General features: G+C 40.9%; 2 protein-coding genes and 1 long non-coding RNA gene across 18 annotated transcripts in view; 2 read left to right on the plus strand and 1 right to left on the minus strand.

The window, feature by feature from the left end:
- The window catches only part of LOC142050359 (uncharacterized), a 31050-nt gene extending 15804 nt beyond the window's left edge, over positions 1–15246 (minus strand). The window contains exons 1-3 of one of the 4 annotated variants that reach the window (XR_012657997.1): positions 14314–15246; positions 11483–11551; positions 365–496 (exon numbers count right to left, since the gene is read on the minus strand). This is a non-coding gene — a long non-coding RNA (uncharacterized LOC142050359). Of the gene's footprint in view, positions 1–364; positions 497–3808; positions 4105–10228; positions 11121–11482; positions 11552–14313 lie in introns of those variants that run through there. The other 3 variants (XR_012657998.1, XR_012658000.1, XR_012657999.1) reach the window with 3 other exon arrangements.
- Positions 31–8867, plus strand: CER1 (cerberus 1, DAN family BMP antagonist). The gene is made up of 2 exons (XM_075078949.1): positions 31–5509; positions 6916–8867. Exons 1-2 carry the CDS (start codon positions 4982–4984, stop codon positions 7207–7209), a joined length of 822 nt encoding a protein of 273 aa, XP_074935050.1. The 5' UTR covers positions 31–4981; the 3' UTR covers positions 7210–8867.
- The window catches only part of ZDHHC21 (zDHHC palmitoyltransferase 21), a 49725-nt gene continuing 49483 nt past the window's right edge, over positions 15207–15448 (plus strand). For 7 of the 13 annotated variants that reach the window (XM_075078955.1, XM_075078951.1, XM_075078950.1 and 4 more), the window contains exon 1: positions 15310–15443. The gene's annotated coding sequence lies outside the window, so the exon portion shown is untranslated. Of the gene's footprint in view, positions 15444–15448 lie in introns of all 13 variants that reach the window. The other 6 variants (XM_075078953.1, XM_075078962.1, XM_075078959.1 and 3 more) reach the window with 4 other exon arrangements.

The following is a 15448-nucleotide window of genomic DNA, read 5'->3' on the forward strand; positions in this document are numbered from 1 at the left end:
TAAAAGAAACCTTATTTTCTTCCTAAGATTATGCTACAAACATTTTCTTGGCATTGTCAAACTCTTCTCTCAAATAATTCATGGCAATCTGAGAAAGATGTGTCTTCCCAAAGACTGAAATGTCTCTTTGCCCAGACTCTCTCCCCCAGCTCACTGCCCCACAGCTTAACAAGCTGAAGCAATCAACCACATAACCAACATAGCTCCTCAGGCTGGGTTTGGAATTGAGTACACTCTCAGTTAGGTACTACATATGTGCCAGTACCATTCTGGAGATGCTTCAGAGGGTGGACAGCTGTCCCAAATCTAACAGCCTGAGCATCATAACAGAGAGAAAGCCATCCACTGCATCATGTGTACATACCTCCAGCCATGAGAACATTGGCCAGTACGCATGAAAAGACACTTCGCCTGGCTGGACACACACGTGAACATTTTCAAGTGCGAGCATCTAGATTTTGGCAGCAGTTTGAAACTTAAGACTCCAGTTCTGTTGCTACAGCACAGAGGAAAGAAACAGAGAAATGTGAACAGGAGGGTATAAATGAGTGAAGAAAGAAACAATGCAATAAAGGACTTGAAACTGAATAGCAAAGGGGGGAATTAATGAGGTACAGTATCAAAGATAGAAGGTACAAAACTAAACAGATTTATTGCTTCTTCTTTCATATCATACCTTGCATGATCCCTTTTGGTTTCATAACTAGAACTTTCCCATAAGGCATGTGAGTGATCTGATTCCCTGAAACTCAGTAAAACAAAGACCACAGATGGCTTTCTTTGATAAGTACAATAATTGGAGAACAAACCGCATAGCGCTAATTCATTAGTTCTGAGGTCTTCAGATGGGGTCTGTAAAAGATATATCTGGATACAAGTTTGTCTACATAGGATGTGTTTTGCAAATGGTAGGATATTGAATCAGGCTATAATATATAAAATCCACTTTAATGATTTAATCACCAATCGTGCTATGATGAAACTATTTATCTCAACAGAAGGCAAGTAATTCAAGCACTGCCTAAGAATTATTTTTAGGCATCAACTGGCAGTGTAACTAATTACTCAGTTTATGTCCATAATGACTGAATAAACTATGGCTCTGAAACAAATGAATAATACTACTTTGCATTTGCATAGCGCTTGTCATCTATAGACCTGACAGTTTTAAAAGGATGGGCAAAAATTCATGGTGACTATTTCTGGTTCAAAACAGAATGACCCGAATAAATTGCTACTATGAAGGCAAATCAAATCCTGCTTGAAAGACACCACTGCATTTAGCCACAAGATTTACCAACCAACATACAGTGAAAACATGTGCTATGCTTCTATGAAAGGGTAATCAGGCAGGAAAACAAGTTTTTATAAAAGATACAGCATTGCTTATTGTAGAAATCTGAGATTAGCTGTATTTGGCACATAATAATAATGTGCCTGGTCCAATCTCTGTTTTCAATTATTAGCCTATGCAGTTGATGTCACCACAAAAAGACTTACAAGTACTTACTATTTTTAACTTCAGAATGATTCTCCAAACTCGCTGTCTGAGCTGGGATGCCTTCCTGCAATGCAGGCAGGCTCCTGGCTGAGCTGAGCGGCTGAGGATAGATCTGCTACCTGTGCACGGTTATACAGGCAGGTGACTCCAACACACATTTAGACTATGTGTAAATATAGAATAAACTGTGCCCAGATGTACCAGGTCCCACTTCTTACCAGCTTTGTCTCTTGGAAAGCAGACACATCTTACGATCATAGGCATGGAGAACCAGATCGGGCATGCTGCGCCTGGCCCTCAGCAGATCTTAGGTAAAACCACCCAAGAAAACCCAGGAACTAGAACTGGCTTGACCTAGAGGAGGAGAGAGCTCTGTTTTCTGCCTTTAGGTTGTGGAGTGACTTGCTGACACTGCTTTGCCTCTTTCCCACCCTTCTGTAAATAGTATTTTGTGCTTTTACATCCAAAGTCCTCTGAGACAGGCCTTTTTTCTTGCTCTATGTTACAGGACAGAATGGATCCTGATGTTCAACACATATTTTTTTTCAGTGCCGTTGCACTGCAAATATAACACTAGCAGCTTAACTTCTCTATATACATGGCAATACTAAGGTTTTTATACATTTCTTGTTAATATTTGCACTGCACCAGTAACCCAGACCAGTTCAGTTGATATAGAAGTGTCTGTGCAGCCCAATCATTCCAGTACTATCATTTACTTAATTTTTATTTCTGCATTGACAGAGGCATCCTTAAATCACTTGCACCATATTTGCAGCTTTCAATATGATTTATTCTTTGTGAAGAGCTGCAGAAAGAACCCTCTGTAAACAGCAGTAATAACATTATTTTGCTCATATTCTTGCTACAAAGAAGAAAACCCTCTGGCAGAAATTAAGATGCTATCTGGGCACCAAACCATGCTTCAGCCACATCAGATAAGAAGGGCAGAACACACCTTCACACATAGACATATGTTTCTTTCAGGACAGATCAGAGTAAAATCTAACTGAGACTTAAAAGTCTTTTTTCTTTTACCTTGAAAGTGGTGGCATTTTTAAAGCAAGCTTTGAAGTGAGGTAAATTGGGCATTTCAGGTGCTCAGTTTTCAATTTTGTAAACATACATAAAGCTAAATACAGACTTTACAGAAGCAAGACCACAGCTGGAAGTTTTAAACAAAAAGAGCTGGTATGTCACTGGTCTAGACTTAGAGAAAAGGTACTTCCTGGCAAAGGAAGTGAAAAATAGCTGAAACAGATAAAAGTAAACAGAAAAAACACCTTGCGTTGCCATAATCTGAAGGAATAATCTTTAAATTGTTTAAGTTAATGTTATATTTTTAAATTCTGAAGCAAAGAGCTGCAAAAATTTACGTTGATTCAGTCAAATCTCATGTTTGAAAGACATTGCCAAATGCATCAGGCCCTTGTGTGTCAATATAATACACTATAATACATAGGTCTGATTATCAGCTCAGTTTTTTAAATCTCTAAGAATTGAAATAAAGAGGAAAAAAGCAGCAAAGCTTAAAATATAATGTCCTTATTTTTGCTGAATAATTTTGAATTACTAAAACCAACATGCACCTGATACAAGGAATTTTACTTCCAAAAGTCAACTGTTTCAGTTCAACATGTTGGCCAATAAAGATAGGATGTGAAGATTCAAACTGCATTTCTAGGCTAGTAAATTAACTATTTACCATCAGATTAATGCTCTTGACTCATTATTCTCCATCCTAATGCTACACATGCTTGTGTAAATACGATGCAAGGACTTTTTGCAGGCATACCTCAGAGTTGATCTTGCTGCAGGTGCCAGTATTTTATCTGATTTTACTCCCGATAATTGAGAGAGAATCTGCTCTCCCAGGACATACCTGACACTTCAGGAAGGCACAAAACCAGTGGTGGAATTAAATCGTTCTTGTCTGAAATTACAAGCAATAAAGCTTGTGCTTGACAGCTGTGCTTCCCTTACCAACATCATTCCAGTAAGGTCAAATCACATATACACTCTAATATTGGTGTGTGAACCCCATTCTTGCTGGAGCTCTGTGCACTTCTGTCTCAGGGTAGATTTCAAGAGCAGAACAAATTTTAACTCAAGTATATTATGCAGAAAGGAAAAGCCTTAGATCTCCACTAACATGCTAAATTTATAAGTCAGTGCCTCACAAGGATGTTGCTAAGTATCTAGTTTACTTCAATTTTCAGGCAATAAACTAATTCCCCAGAAATGAAAGTCAGATAACTCCATACATCTAGTACAAACCACCTAAGTTTTAAAGACTCACAGATTAGCTACAAAATTAAGAGTCTACTGAGAGAATGTTTCTGGTAGAAACATGAGTGTGTAGAGATTAGAGTACCTAAATGGCAAATTATCTGAAGCAGAATTTCCTTTTAGAGTTTTCAGATTAGGATCAACATTTGTGGTGTTTATTGGAAGTATCTTTTCCTTCTCTCAAAACTTTCCTCTGTATGATGTTCATCAGATTTCTTTTTTTCTTACATGTTGCATAGCATGATAATTATAAAAAAGACACCTCCAGTTTAGGGTCTAGTAGTCTTTAGATATTTCTGTTGAGATGTTGATGTCTGGAATCACAAAATATGTTAGTTCTAACATGTTTTGCTTTAATCCTTTTGTTTACCAACTTTATATGATGCCATAGTAGCTTTGGTGCCTGAACAGGGCGTAGCAGTGTTAGTTAAGGTTTGAGAATCTGGGGCACAGAGTTTCTTCACCCTGGGACCTTATATTCTGGGCTAGCGATATGTCTGCACTCAGGCAGCTGCAAACCTGCTGTGAAGGAGGTGAAGCAAGGGCTAGTGCTCCCTGCCAGATTCTTCTGGGTGTGTGAGCCCCAGTCTGCCAGTTTGCAGTGGTGCTGCTGCTGGCCTTGTGTCATATCCCAAATCTGAAACACCACAATTAGACCTAACTTTTGAAAACATGGGCTGATTTGTTGTCTCCAGATCCAGCTTCATGTTTTAGCAAACTTTAGTCAGCTTGCCTTTTCCTGTTGTGATGAAATAACACTCCCTGTTTTCACAGTCTCTGGCTTTGTGGAATGGAAAGTCAAAATAAACAATGAAGACCACATTGAACATGCTAATACACAACCTCAAACATTTCTTTAATGCCTAGGCCTAAGCTAGACAGCTTATCCAAACTTCTCCTCCTGTTGACTCCTTCTGTCCCCCACGCCATCCTGGGTTACTAGATTTTAGATAGGAACTTCTAATACACATAATCCAGATTGAAAGCAGAGTTTCATTAGCACAAACTCCCCTATCATAATTGTAATCTACAGTAAATGAATGTAATTAGCCACACCAGGGTCTCCCCTGAGCCTTCCCCTCCTCTGCATACAGACAGTACCCATAAGCTGACACCAGGGTCTTGTATAAAGCTAGCACACTGCATTCACTGCAATAGCAGCAGTTCTACAGGGTTGCCCTTTACAGGATCATGTCACTGCTTCTCCTTCAGATCTTAGTGCTCTCATGTCTTGGAGCCACAGAGCCAGAGGGAGATTCTCCACAAAGGAAAAGCAGGAGGCCATTTCAGCACCTTTTCTATCTGGACAAAAATCTGCTTGAAAGTCAGAGTTTTCATGAGCTGGTTGGGGAAAACCTAGAAGGTGTTGAGGAAACCCTGGGAGGACCAAGCTTTTTTGTAGCAATTCCACAGACGGCATCTGAAAGTGAGAAGCAAGAGGAGAAAAAAATGTCCAGATTCATCCTTCCTAATGCAGAACTCCATGCAGACCAAGACCTGAGAACCTGGGCAGCACCTAAAGAGATCCCTCTTCTGGAAAACTTCTCTCCATCCCACTATTCCAGCAAAAGGGAGGCTGAACCTCCCTATAGGAAAGATGCCAAGAAATTTTGGGACCACTTCATGTTAAAAAAAAATTCAGCATCTGAAGAGGTTGTCCTGCCAATTAAGACCAATGAAATGCACCAAGAAAACTGCAGAACCCTGCCTTTTTCCCAGGTAAGAAAAAGGTGTCCAAGATTAATAAACATGTCCTTTCCCTGCGCTTCTTGTAATCGGCACTTAAAGACACATGGGTTAGTTCATTTGCCAAGCCACAGGGCCACTTCAGAATGCTCACACATGATAAGCAGCAGAAAAACACTGCTGAAAAAGCCTGAAAAAGCTTTAGCCTGATGAGGCAAACTGCTAAACTGCAGCACTGGAAGCCACACTTTCAATTTGCAGAGAGTTATTTATCCTTTTTATGCAAAGATGTTCTGACCTAGCCTGAGCAAACAGGGTAGTGGTGAGTAATTATCTATTCAATGAATATATATCTAAACAGTTTGTGTACATGAATTAACTACATATGTATGTACATATACACATATGCATGTATACAAAAAGAGTCCTAATGCAAGTATTTACAGGAGAAGCTGATTGTTTTCTTACAGCTAACCAAGGATTCTTTTCTGCTGTATTAATTGGAAGACTGACGCATACATCTACTTCTGTGCTAAGAATGCTGAGAACTGGTAAATTGTCTCATACACAGACAAAGCCATTCTGTGGCTTCAGGACAAGGAAATAGTATAGCAAATAGTGCTTTATTCCTCATAAGGCAACATCTATTCTCAGTGTTTCTATAATCAGAGTCTGTCAAGGACCATTTTTTTTCACATCCCTCAGTAAATTTATTTCACTGGCAGACACATGTAAGTATAGATGTGGCCTAGAAACTTGTACCATCTTACTTTTTGTGCCATCTAATATGGCAAGCTTTCTCCAGGTTGGCTGAAGTTATGCCAATATAAAATTGCTAACTTCAGCCTAGCTTTTTATGGCTGGGGAGTTGACGTAGGCTCTCCTGATGCAAGGAATTGTAATTCTTGCAAACAGAGAGATTACAGAACTTCCACTGAACTTTCAAGGTTTTGATTTAAAAAAAAAAGCTAAAGAACATTATGCCTCTTCCACATGGAGACAAATCTTCAAGATTACAGTTGAGTCTAGCTTGTGGTTTGTATATAAGAACGTTGGGCCAAAATAATGTTTTAAGTCCTGCGAAGTGGGTAAGACTGCTTAACCATGTCAGAAGTGTAGAACTCAAAGAGCAATTAAAAGGTAAATATGACAAGCTCACTTACTGGATTTTCCCCTATCAGCTCACAAAGGCTGTTACTGAAGCAGATTTTGCCTTTGTTATTCAGTCTAAGAATTTACAACAGGAGTGCTAAAGTTTGCTTTTAAAAGCTCTTATGTTTTACTGCTTGCTTGACAAAAAATAAACATGTTTATAGTAAAAGTTCTGAGAAGAAAAAAAATACAGTATTTTGTGGGGTGAGGGGGTTTGCCTTCATGGCTTCTAGCAAAGTCCGTGGGCCATTCACACACCAAGAACTTCAAACTGCTTTCTGTTTCAGGGTGTTACTCATGAGAGCTGTGAGAAGGTGATGGTACAGAATAATCTGTGCTTTGGAAAATGTAGTTCCTTTCATGTTCCTGGTCCAGAAGATCGTCTTTATACTTTTTGTTCTCATTGCTTGCCCAGCAAGTTCTCCATGAAGCGCCTGGACCTCAACTGCACCGGTTCTGTTCCAGTGGTCAAAGAAGTCATGATTGTAGAAGAGTGTAAATGTGAGACTCAGAAGATTAAAGACCCTGTTATTGGGTCTCTACAGTCAGACTTGCATGCAAATGTACATAGGCACAATTAACCTGTGTAAAATACTTCTTATCTCCTTGACCGTATGAATTTGCCAGTGAAAAAAAAACACAGAACTAAAGCTTTCATCACACTGGTACACAAAAATATTGAAGATGTGGACTTTCTACTTGAACTGCTCCTCTGCTTCAACAATAATGACCTAAAATGTAACAGATGTTTCCTTGCAGCTGTTAAGCCCAGTAATCTCATCTCCATTTCTTTATATGTAGAGTTCTTACTTTAACAAGGAAAACTTTTAAAATTTTTTCCACCCTTCCTATCACTGTTTATAGGTTGCTAGTAAACAACAGCTGAAGATCTAGCATGATTTATCTGTGCAAAACCCTAATGTCTTGGCTGGTTTACATTGCCTTTGCTTGCAGGGACTGACAATACAGCTATATTGACAACACAGGTGAGGCTTTAGCCTCTTCCTTGCAAACAGGTCTGCTTTTACATCAAGATAGTGGCTGGAGAGTGTAACATACAAATGGACATAAGGCAGATAGAGGGCTGTAACTAGTTAAGGTCATTCTGATTGCTCCCAGCTGGAGTTCAGTTCCCCATGAAACCTAATATACCTCACAACTAATATCCTTTGCAACCACTATCTAAGTGTATTTTGCCATAGAAACCACTTATTCTCCTTCTACATGCCTGCATTGTGTCTGCGTGTTTTTTTATTGAAAGTGTTACATAGTAGAAGGAGGAAAAAAATTTTTTTAAATTCTATACTCCTACAGAAAACATCATAAATTAATGGATTGTAATTATTATTATTTAAATGCGCTGTGGAAAGACAATGCATGTTTTCTAGTCTGATGAATTTTAACATGTCAGTGACACCCAGTTTAAGTAATGTTCTCAACACCTAAACTAAAGCAGAAAAGGGGTTTGTGTGATAGAAAATCTGCAGAAGTATTTTATCAGCATGGTAATACCTGTATAGCTTTATAGGAACAGCCAAGAAAACTCGCTGGGTCTAGTGCTAGCCAGCACAGTACCAGTGGCTGTTAGCCGAACTGCTGGCTTCTCTGCTGTCTCCAGCTGCTTCTCCCTGGATTTGTCTTGCAGACCTGGCACACCAGACAGTGAACAGCTTCCAGCAACTAGACTTCAGCCTACTTCTAATGCAGCTCCTTTCAGTCCTCTGGGAATCTGTTCCACTGTTATTGCCAAACTCTCAGACCGGGGCCCCCGTTGTTAAAATATCCACAGCTCCTTCTTGGGGTATTGGAAATCAGTGTTGATATACTTACTGGTCAATTCAAGGGTTGGGTAAATGATTCCTTATATTTGAACTGCACTGTGGTCTGAAGTGTCTTAATATCCTGTCAAGAATATATGTTCAGCATGGCTTTCGAGTGCAAGGCCCACGTTTAATATTTACTGAAAATTGCATCTGAATGATACTCTGTTACTGGATCTGAACTGCTGCATTAGCTGTTCACTTCTGCAGATCACTTGCAGTGAGGGAACTGAAGATTAGTATGTAGTTATCTTTCATTATACATAAACGTGTTTGTACATAACAAAAATTGAATACCAAAAGTGAACAAGGCCTTCTCTCTATCCTTTTACACTAAGGACTGATGTGCAAACTGTGTCTGGCTGTCTGCATACTATATTATGATATACGATGTCAAATAAGAAGTTTTCAAGGTCTTACCATCCCTGTATTGAATGCAATAAATGAATTACCTATTTTAACTTACTATTTATTTATTTACTAACTTACTATTTATTTACTATTTATTTATTTACTATTTATTTATAATGCTGATTGATATCCACAGGATGCTAGGGCAATGAACTAGCACACAGATTCAGAAATTTACCTTCACATGTTAGGCCAAATTGTGCATGAATGGGCTCAGGTTATGACCAAAGAAAGACAGCTTTTCTTACAGGCAAAGTAGCACCAGCTAACAACTGTATAGTTTCAGAGAACAAGGTAATTTTTTATGGCTCATGCTTTTTTCAGTAAGGATACCTCCTCACTGGACATGTCCAATTGCACAGTCAGCCCTAACAACCGGTGCTTGGTTAAAGCATGCTGTATGCAAGTAGAAAAGCCAAGAAGGAACTCCCTGCTTGGGTTCAAACCTCAGCACCTTATCAAACCTTTGTGACTTATTCTGTGGGATTATTAGTGTTCATTTTTAATCAAGCCTAAGGAAGAAACGCACTCAAAGCATCCAAGTTCCCAACTTTTTTCTTTTTATTCCCAACTTCATTTTTAAATCTGAACAAGATAAATCTTCTGAAGCTTCTAACCACTGATATTTTCAAGCCCTGTGAATTTATAAGACTGTCTGCATTTTCTTTTTTCCTGAAATGCAAGTATCTTTTAGGCCTGATAGTTGCAGAGGACCCCTTGAAGGTAGGACCTACAGATACTCCTAGTAAGATCGCATGTCAATTAAAAAGAAAAATCTTCCAGTTTTGTAATTATGATATGACTGACTGCTGAACTCAGACTTTTGCACATAAGGATGGCAGAACTGAAGCTATATTGTGGACTGTAAAGTATTCAGCCTAATTTTTAAAGCTTCTGTGTGCTGAAGATTATTGCAGTCAAAGCAAGCTATTAAAGAGTTTGCAGGACCAGACTCTTAGTGTGAATTTGCACAGCTTAAAAGTAGGTGAAAAGAGGTAATGACAGCTGTAGTAATCGCTAATTAGATTAGTGCTGTAGGTTGTTTTGGATGAATGTTTAATTACCCCAGCAATGACTGGTTGCATGTAATTAGCACAGTATTCTGCAAAAATCAAGAATGTGTTAATTGGATCAGATTTCTCAGCCTTTAAAAATTCTGTATTAGGGATAAGTTGTGCACAGGGGCTAACAGGATTTTGCTCTCTCAACACAACTATGATGGCCTCTACTAGTATAATGAAGTAGGTCAGAAAGGTGAGGGGTGTGATCCATATCACTGTATGGATGCTTCTAGTAGTAATGCCATTATAGCAGCAAACCTGCATGACTTTAATTCAGTTGTGTCCATTCAGAAGCTTTTCCAGTGTAACTATGTTTACAGTGGAAGTGCTGTTCACGTGACCTCTTCCATTTCAGAGCAAGACTAAGCCATAGTTGCAGAGCTCTCTAAAAATTCAGCTCAATCCCAAGCGGAGTTTGTACACTTCTGTCATTTTATTTGACCTGATACTGACTTACTGCCTCTCTTCCAAATGGGTGTGCTTTACCTTGAAAATGATTGAAGAGAAGTGCTGTTTATTCTAGTTGCTTAAGCAAAATAAATCTTCTGTACAGGCTGTTCTCTTAAATAAGGATTTTATGCAACAAGCTTTAATGCCTCTACATCACATGCTAGAGTTACATCAAACTCTTATGGAATTCTGCACAACCATATATTCCAGGGAAAAGTCTCTGAAGTTGCACTCAGTACTTCATGCTGTGCTTGGTACTTTGTTCACCATTTATAAAATATTCATGGCAAACCTCATGGCTGTCAGCTAAACAGCTTTAGCAGGTTTTACTGACAGGTGGTGAAATCTCTTGTGGTACTTTCTCCTAAATGTACCAGCTCCTTCGTGCAGCAGCAAGGTGGTGAGATTCCCTACTCAGAGAGAAGCTCCCTGCCAGTCTGTACCACTGCATAATCACATCATGTCTGGGATGCATCCAGGAGTGTGTACTGTGCAGCATGGTGCATGTGAAGAGGTGCGTGGTTGAGGCTACCTCAGGTCCTTGATGAGGCAGCTTGCCAGTGGAAACAGGAAACATTGATAGTGAATTGTAAATATTCTGCATTTTCTATTTTGCTAAACCTAACTCTTTAAATATCTGGTATGCAGCCACCAACTTCAGCTCCCCTGAAATCTCTCCCTGACAGCTGTGCACCCTCTCTCTGCTCAGATGAGAAAGAACAGCGATGAGAAGACTCTGCAGATGGCCCACTGAAATATTGATAAAAATGTTAATTGTCCACACTGAGAACAAAATCATCCTGTTTACAGTGCCTCATGCTCCATGGCACCAGCAAAATGCAGTTCAACAAGACAAATTAAAAATGGACCAAAAGCTAAAAGGAATAATAATGGTAAGAAAAGTCAGCCTATGTTTCTCTAAGGCCTTTTCTGAGGCTTTTTTGTTTTGCTGGTTTAGGGTATTTCTATTACCAGCCATTTAATTTGACATTCTGCTGATGGCTGCAGCCTGCAGTCGGGGTGTTCAAACAGAGCAGGCATGTGCCTAAGCTGCCTTTCTAAACAAGGCAGTACCTCAGCTTAACACCAAGCTGAAGCTGGTTCCAACTCACCTCACACTGCAATGGACACGGAAGCACTCAAGCAGTCTGCGGCCCTGCCTGGACTTCAGACAGCAACTCCTGGAGGGAGAGGGGCATTAGAAAGCCTAATGCTAGGACATCTGCAGCTGGCTGTTAACCAGGCAACGCTCCTCACACCACTGAAATGTCTTGGATGAAAATTAACTCCCTAAATAGACTCCTGCCTGGTCTAGCTTAGCCCCCATGTAACACAGCTGGGCTGGACGATCAGTAGATTGCATCATGACTACTACTGAGGCAGACAGATTGGAAAACATATCTTGCCTTTTATTTTTCTGATGATTAAGTCAGAGAGAAAACGGAGCCTGAAAGATATTTTCCTTTACTTTAACATCTCATCCTCAGTATGGGTCTTTGTGACTGACAAAACTTCTGGGCCAAGCCAGTTTTTGTTTCAGCACAGCATGTCATTAACACAGATCTCCATCTTCATGACATGGATCTTCATGACATGAAGGATTTTGCTTATATTTTAGAATTAACAAGTGTCTCCTGTGTACATCAGCAAGGTTTATTTAGGAAGTGAGCAGTGTAACAGTGCTGCCGAAAAGTGGTAGTAGCAAACTGCACTATTTAGAAGGACCCTGGAAGGTGAGTACTGTTGAGAAGGCTGATTTCCCAGCCCAGGAGACATCTGTGCACAGACAGTGCCCCTTCTGCACATTGATCAAGGGGCATAACTGGGCTCAAACAGAACCCTGGAAAACAAGCCTCATGAAGCAAGAAGCTTCTAAGCACCAAGAATCACGGGAGCTACAGTGCATACCTCTCTCTTGCATGTTCTCTCCATAACAGAGCATCAGCTGTTACTGCACATGGCTTGATTTTAGCATGCTGATTTAATATTTTCAGAGTGCCAATAAAATTTATATGATGACAGCTGGTGGCTCCTGTGGTAATTTATAAACAGCAACAGCAACACAACACAGACATCAAAAATTCCAAGAGGAATTCTGTGCTATTGTGCAATATTCAGCACTGAAGAACATGGCTATTTTTCTGATTTTGCAGACTTTTAATAATCTTTGTATAATACCTCCATATTGGACTTTATGTATGCAAAGTTAGTACTTCCCCTAGGTATGCTTTTTCCTTCAGAATGGAGTTCACCACAAAGACTCATTATCTGTCTATCTGGATTTGATACTCTAGCAAAAGTGTGAGGTAATTGCTATAGTCTGGGCCTTTGCAAGTTCATCTGGGAAGTCCAGCACATGATTGCTTGCTTTTCTTCCTGCACTGTGCTTCGCCAAAAGAAATATTAACAAATGGGAACTGCTGTACTGCTGACTGAGCCAGAACAGACTTCTGCCCTTGTTCCACAACCTGTGTTTACTCCGCACGTTCACGAGTAGCAAAGAGTAAAATACAATCTGTCTGACAAGATTGCAGACCTAATGACAGGCCATTACCAGTGTGCCACTACAGAAATGCAAGTACCTGGTATTTGACTAGAAGATGACATTATTGACTTATTCTTTTTTATACTACAAGAAACATCCATTGATCACACTATCACTCTTTGTTTATCTTTCCATTTTATTTCCCAAGCCCTTGGTTTCTTTTCCACTCCCTGGTTGTTGGGGATTTATCTACGTTTACATTAATTCTTCGAATACATCTACATTTATTCTTCGAATCAGTGACAAGTTTGCCCAGCTTATTACGTCTTTTACATATATGCATAAATTCATGTGTGAGATTTGTCACAGAATAGAGGTAGGGCTGTTTTTTTATTATGACAACCTTTCCAGTGATTCTTTTCCCACCCTTTTTTAATAGCCTGATTAATATGTATGTTATTTTCAGTGTCACCTGTTCCTAGGGACATATGTATGCTTTTCCTGAAGAAGTGCTACCTTCTGGTTTACCTGGAACATACTTCATTCTCTTTCCAGACAACCTCCGGTTCCTGCTAAGATAGTTTCAGGTCAGAGCAACTTTAGCTTGAAATGTTAACAGTTGCCCTGTACAACAGAAGGCTGCGGACACCGAAAAATAAATCAGGACAAGGTCCAAAATTCTCGACAAAAGCTTGAAATTCACTGAAACACTAAACTGACTTTTTGGGTACTCTCTTTTCAGAATAATCATATTATGATTGAGTTTTAAGAAGAATGTCATCAATAATAAAGAAGAGTTTTCTGTATCGGTGATGATCACAGTACTACTCTTCACCCATTTCATCCATCATGGTGTAAGAAAAATGCTCCAGGGCAAGAGCCCATCAATTTACAGTGGGAACCATGCCACTCAGACAGATGGGGATAGCTTTAGGTAGCCAAAAGATCACGTATGTGCATCAGCAATGGGTGCTCAAGGCATGATTCCCAGCTGGGAACTCTGAAAATGCTGTCCGTTACAAGCTGCCTGTGGCTTTTAGCCACTGCTAATCCCCCGCAGGGCAGAATTATCTATTAAAAACAGATTGGCTTCCATGGCCATGCATGGGCCCTCTGTGAACAAGGGGCGCAGCACAGCAGGGGACACAAGTGCCACAGAAATAACGCAACCAGCCTGTGCTGCCAGAGGAGAGAGACTAGGACGCGAAGTATAGAACTACAAGAGTAATTTTTTATTCAGGTGCATAAGGTCTCCCGTTCAAATCAGGGCACATGGAATATGGTTTTACAAATGGTTCTTACACCTTTCAAGTGTTCAGACAGAACATTTGGCCACTCACTGCTTAACACATGCAGAGTACTCTTTTGAAAACCAAATGTAATTCTATTTTGCCATCATTCACCTGCTTCTTTCTTGACCTAGGAGCCCCTGGAGTTGGTATTGCTACAATTACTTACCTATGATGCCAGATAATGAGAGGGTTTCACAGGTGTTGGAGGGCATGGGATGCTGGCATTATCTTGATAGTCCAGGGTATCACTTCTTCTTCGTGGATGGCTATCAGATTCCAAGAAATAACAGGTCCTTTTCTTCAAGGGACTGTCCTCCTCCTTGCAGTGAGCTGGGGACCTTCTGTTACACTGACTTAACCAAGATTACGCAGTATACAAGGTAAAATATGCATCTGTCAAGAAAGCTAATACGATTTCATTCTATCAAGAAAGTCCATACAATTTCATACCATAAAGACTAACTGGTACAATAGTTAGGGAATGAGGTTATCCTAACAGGAGCCTGGAAACCAAGGCGGAGGCTGTGTCTGCAGCACAAACATTCCATCAGAAACTGTGAAGGGATGCTACAGGTATGAAGGACAGAGAGGAGTTCATCCTGACTACTCTCTGAGTTTGGTAGCAGGCCTGCGCCAGCAAGCTCCAGCACCGGAGACAAACGGCCGCATGCCCAAAGGCAGATTGGGCACAGAGGTTTCTGACAGACTCCCGCTGGGCAGGGAAGACCCTCCCTCCAAGATGCCTCCTCCCACCTGCGTGGGGAAGGCATAGTGTGAAAACTGCATAGCCCCATGGTGCAGGTAGCTCTAATGCTATGAGGCATGATGAAGGGAAGGGGAGGGGGAAAGGAGAAAGGGGAATGATGAAAGCGGAAAAGATGAAAGCGGAAAAGGGAAAGGAGAAAGGGGAAAGAAAAGGGACGGGGAAGGGAAAGAAGGGGGGAAGGGGAAAGAAAGGGGAAGGCGAAAGAAAGGGGAAGGGGAAAGGGAAAAAGAAAGGGAAAAGGGAAGGGGGAAGAAAGGGAAACGGGGAAGAACGGGGAAGGGTCAAGAGAAGAAAGGAAGGGGAAGGGGAAAATGGCCCCAGTCTCCGGCCCCGCCCCGCCGCCGGCGTGCTCTCCGCGCGCATGCGCGGCTCCATCGGCGAAAGCGGAAGGTGAGGGGGTTGGGGCGCGTGCGGGAGGGAGGGGGCCTGCTACGCGCGGCCGAGGAGGCCCCCGAGGTTGCTATGGAGAGCGGGGAAGAAGGGGGCGCGTGACCGCCGCCCCTCCCTTCTCCTCCGGGCCTCGCCCAACGGTTGG

Source organism: Phalacrocorax aristotelis, chromosome Z, assembly GCF_949628215.1.
Source record: "Phalacrocorax aristotelis chromosome Z, bGulAri2.1, whole genome shotgun sequence".
NCBI lineage: Eukaryota > Metazoa > Chordata > Aves > Suliformes > Phalacrocoracidae > Phalacrocorax > Phalacrocorax aristotelis.